Here is a 4,993-nt window from a genome sequence, read left to right on the forward strand (position 1 = left end):
TAATCATATACATATATATTTACAGGGAACACACAGTTCCCATAGACCACTATGTAAAGGCACTTTTTTGTGCCATTTTTTTTTTCTAACACCCCACTCCCATCAACTTAAAAGCCCCAAAACTGCCTGGTGCAGTTTTATTTTATTTTTTTAATAAAAAAACTATAATGCCCTCTATTTTGAGGACATTTGGGGAAGTTTTAGAAAATTAACCAGAGGTATAATCTTTGGTTAATTTTCGGAGCGCTAATTGATACCGGGAGCTTGTGGTAGCAATAACCAGTCAGTTGTAATGACTGGTTAATTATTACATGCCCACAAACTAGCAAATTTTCCCATTTCCGGGCATGCTATAATTAAGCACTCAACTTGAAATCTATCCCTTTATTTAGAAAAGTTTATGTAACCTGTTAAACCCTTACCTGAGAATGAAATGCCTCTTTCCTTATAAAAACAGATAAAATACAAAGGCAAGGTTCCTTTTAATATCCAGTAATATGTTTTACATACACTGTAAAAATAATTTAATTACAAATATATAAAGGAAAGCCGTTATTGATATTCTGTACACTTCTTATTGAATTTATGACATCTGTCTGTATAATAGCCTAGAATTTCGAATAAGTTTTTTTATCGCATATTTGACTTCCTTGTTCCGTAAGCTATAGATAAAAGGATTCAATGCAGGTGTCACAACTATAAACAACATAGAAATAAACATATTTGCCTCAAAATCTGTGCTGACCCTTGGCCTAACATAAACAAAAGCCACCGTTCCAAAGAACATAAGGACAACAATAAGATGAGATGCACAAGTAGAAAATGTTTTGCGTTTTCCAGTACTGGATGGAATCGCTAAAACAGTCATTATAATTCTGATGTAGGAGAAAAGGGTCAAAGAAAATGAACATAACACGATGACACAAGCAGTGAGAAAATTTAGAAATTCTATGACACTTGTATTTTCACATGAAAGTTTCAACAGTGGGGAAAGGTCACAAAAAAAATGGTGAATGGTGTTTTTACCACAAAACTTCAGATTGGCAATACAAAAAGTGTGAATTGATGTAATGAAGATGCCTTCAACCCAACATGCCAAGACTATGTATAAACATACAGATCTATTCATAATACTGCTGTAGTGTAGTGGGTTGCAAACTGCGATATAACGATCGTATGACATGGCTGCTAAAAGGCAACATTCAGTGGATCCCAAAGAAAAAAAGAAATAAAACTGAATGAGACAACTGTGAAATGATATTGATTTGCTGTATCCAATAACAAGAGCAAGAATTTTGGGAACAGTGACAGTAGTAAACATTATCTCTATAAAAGACAAGTTGCTGATGAAAAAATACATTGGGGTGTGTAGGGAGTCATCATGTCGCACTATAGAGACAATCGTGATATTTCCAGCGATAGTCAGTAAATACATAGTCAAGAAAATCCCAAATAATCCATAGTGCCAAAACTGAAAATCTGGGAATCCGAGTAGGAGAAATTGAGTAATATTATTGGGCATCATTTCTTTCAGCCTGCAACAATATTTAAAATTATGAAATACATAAAGACAAAAATAATTAACTACACAAATAAATAAATAAATAAATAAATAAATATATAAGTAAAGTAGCCTCTTAAAGGGACAGTATACACCACAAGATTATGTTTAATTTTACAATCTACTTTCATTATTTATTTTACTCTCTTTTTCTATTTAAATTGGAAAACATTGTGGGTTTTTCAATTCTTAGAGCACAAAGTGCATATGGCAAGCTTTACAAGCCTAATCCTGCTACATATCTGTCCCTTTTTGGCTTTTGCTGAGATAATATGATTACTGACTGCAAACCAATGAAGGGTTTACTGACAAAATGACAATGGTTAGGTATGTCATTGTCTACTCCAATAACAAGTCCAGATTGGCTCCTTCAAGTAAGGCAAGTGGTGAGTGGAGTTTAGCTATTGTAAAACAACTGCAACAAACAAGGTGTTAATGTATTAAAAAACGTTCACACTCATATATTCTGTTAATTTATTGCATGACTGCAAAAAAAGATTGTTAATACAAGGTGTTGCTGTCTTCAACAACAGCAATGACATATTTTCAATACAATGTAGCATTATAAAAATATTGTTTGTGTTTTTCTGCACTTGAATGAAAGCAAGGGTCAATTAAAGGGAAGATATTTAACAAAATGTCTGTATTAATAAACTGTTAAAGGGATATGAAACAGCACTATTTCCTGTTATGTAGTGCTCCAGATATTTACCTAGGCATCTCTTCTATGAAAGAATACCATGAGAACAAAGGAAATTTGATAATAGAAGTAAATTGGAAACTTTTTAAAAATTGCATGCTCTGTCTGAATCACAAAATAATTTTTGAGGAGTTTCAAAATCTCGTTTGAATTGACAATACCAAGAAGTTTTATACCTTGGAATGTGATGGCAGCTGGCTGACAAGAACAACTCTTACTGGGGCAAGCTTCTACAAGCATGGAAACATATTAATTAAAGGGACATTAAACCCAAACATTTTCTTTCATGATTCAGAAAGATACTACCATTTTAAACAAGATTCACATTTACTTCTATTATCTAATTTGCTTCATTCTTAAGATATAATTTGTTGAATAAATAGAAATAGACATTGGTGAGCCAATCACACGAGGCATCTATGTGCAGCGACCAATCAGAAGCTACTGAGACTATCTAAATATGCTTGTCAGCAAAGAATATCAAGAGAATGAAGCAAATTAGATAATAGAAGTCAATTAGGAAGTTGTTTAAAATTGCATGCTCTATCTGAATCATGAAAGAAAATGTTTGGGTTTAATGTCCCTTTAAGAATAGGACTAGCCATTAAAAATAATAATACATATAGTACAAAACACTTTTCTTAGCTGAAAAAAAATGTCCCTTAAATCCCTAAAAAAAATTGTTATTGATCTCATCTGATTTTTTGTGGCCAATCAGGAACAGATATAGAGGTTTGAAAAATATCAAGCAATTACTGTTCTGCATGAAGGAGGGTTGAGCTTCTGAATTCCAAATACTTCAGCTTCTCGTGGAAAAATTACTGTTTTACAATTTCCATATTTAAAATTACAGGAAAAGCAAGTGAAATACATAAAATTGTGTTGCAAAATTGTCCCTCTATGTATAATTAAAATTGTATTGTAAATTAAATTCCGAGTTTATTGTCTCTTTAAAGAAATTTAGGGTTCTATTATAATCTTTTTCGCTTCAGTTTTAATTAAAAGCAAATTTTCTACATAATAATCTAATGGTTTCTAATGACAATATTTATTTTGTCAGATAATTTGCACTATTGGCATTCTTACCTATCACAGGCAACTTTTTGTTTTATTGAATTCGGCAGAATTAAATTCTTGAAAACTAAATTTGGTCAATTTTGTATGGATTGTATTAATGATTTTAAAGCCTTTTTACACTGTCTCTCTCACCCATGCTCAGTTCAAGTTTTAACTAAAATAATTATTTGGAATGCTGCTGGGAAGATGATTTTTTATTGACTGAAATGTTGATGTTGAATGATCCCCATGCCATTAATGCATTTGAAAAGCATATAATAAAATATAATAGTAGGGTTTTTCAAAAAATGGGTTCAAAGTAAAAAAACACCAACCAAAATCCATGAATTTCATAGGCAATTTTTTACCATTAGAATACTCCAGTATTAGATAAGAAAAAAACTACATTCAAATACATATAGCAGTTATCACTAAAAACTCAGAAAAAAACTTGTGTCTCATGTGTTTACACAATTCAAAGTTTAAGAAATCCACATGCTATGGATTGTTTTCACTTGCTTAACTTGGAAATCTTAACTGATATGAATACCTGCATTGCTAATGGATTGCAAAGTTATACAAAAGGAAACCAAACTATACCCAATTGAAACATAAAGTTGTTTACACAGCAGATAATAACAAAATGAAAATGAGGCCATAGTCTATAGTCCTTTTCCAAAAACAGCCAAATTACTACTTTTTAAGGTGTATGCAACACTGGCTAGTTGTAGAAAAGAAAAAAATTACAGAATAGCTTCTCAAATGTAATTTTAACGATCCAACTGTTTTGTTTCAGTTTAGTTTTTAAGACATTGCAATAACAAAGTCATAAATCTGACCCTATCACTTGACATGTATGTTGTACAGTTATATTATCAACATAGAATCTTTTTATGTTGTTTTTTAAATTAAAAAATAAAATGATCCACAAAATCAAGATGTTAGTGCACTACCTGCATTAAAATCCCTGTTTTAATTTTGTAGATGATTTTATAAAGGAAAATAAAGAAAAATACATCAAGATATTACAGTTGTGAATTTAGATAAGAAAGTGTATAAAACATGCAATAATATCTGAGAAGTTTTGTTTTTTAGACTATTTGTTATATTTACATCTGGAAAGTGATGTAGCTTATATATATACCGGTATATATATATATATATATATATATATATATATATATATATATATATATATATATATATATATATATATATATATATTATACAACATTATCAAGATAATTCCAAAGTAAAAACTAAATTTCTTATCAAATATTTATCATCCATCTAGTATATGTACATAAGGTATAAACAATGAATATATCTCACTTTTAATATATAATTTATGGAAAAAATCACAAAGACGTCTTTCCAGCGTCCCAATCTTTAATAGTTTATCCAGCATCACCAGTTCCTAACTAGCTGATTCACTCACATTTTAATGGATTAGGCAATCAGTTATTAAAAATAACATAGAAACTGGTTAAACTTAAGAGGATGATTAAGCAGGTGAATTTCCCCAATTATCTTTTTTAAACAAATAATAATAGGATAAAAATACTACATACCTGTTTTTTTTAATATTGATAAACTATATGTGTGCATATAAAAAAAATCCAATGTAGTCTTTTCAGTTTCAAAAACATAAAGCATGCACTCTGAGGACAGAAGAA

The 4,993-nt window shown here is 30.2% G+C and overlaps 1 protein-coding gene across 1 annotated transcript; it reads right to left on the reverse strand.

Moving 5' to 3' along the window:
* Positions 1-583: 583 nt before the first annotated feature.
* On the reverse strand, positions 584-1,522 carry LOC128647014 (olfactory receptor 6F1-like). The gene has a single exon (XM_053699825.1). It carries the CDS (start codon positions 1,520-1,522, stop codon positions 584-586), a length of 939 nt encoding a protein of 312 aa, XP_053555800.1.
* Positions 1,523-4,993: the final 3,471 nt, after the last annotated feature.

The sequence above is a fragment of the Bombina bombina genome, chromosome 2 (assembly GCF_027579735.1).
Source record: "Bombina bombina isolate aBomBom1 chromosome 2, aBomBom1.pri, whole genome shotgun sequence".
NCBI classification, from domain to species: domain Eukaryota; kingdom Metazoa; phylum Chordata; class Amphibia; order Anura; family Bombinatoridae; genus Bombina; species Bombina bombina.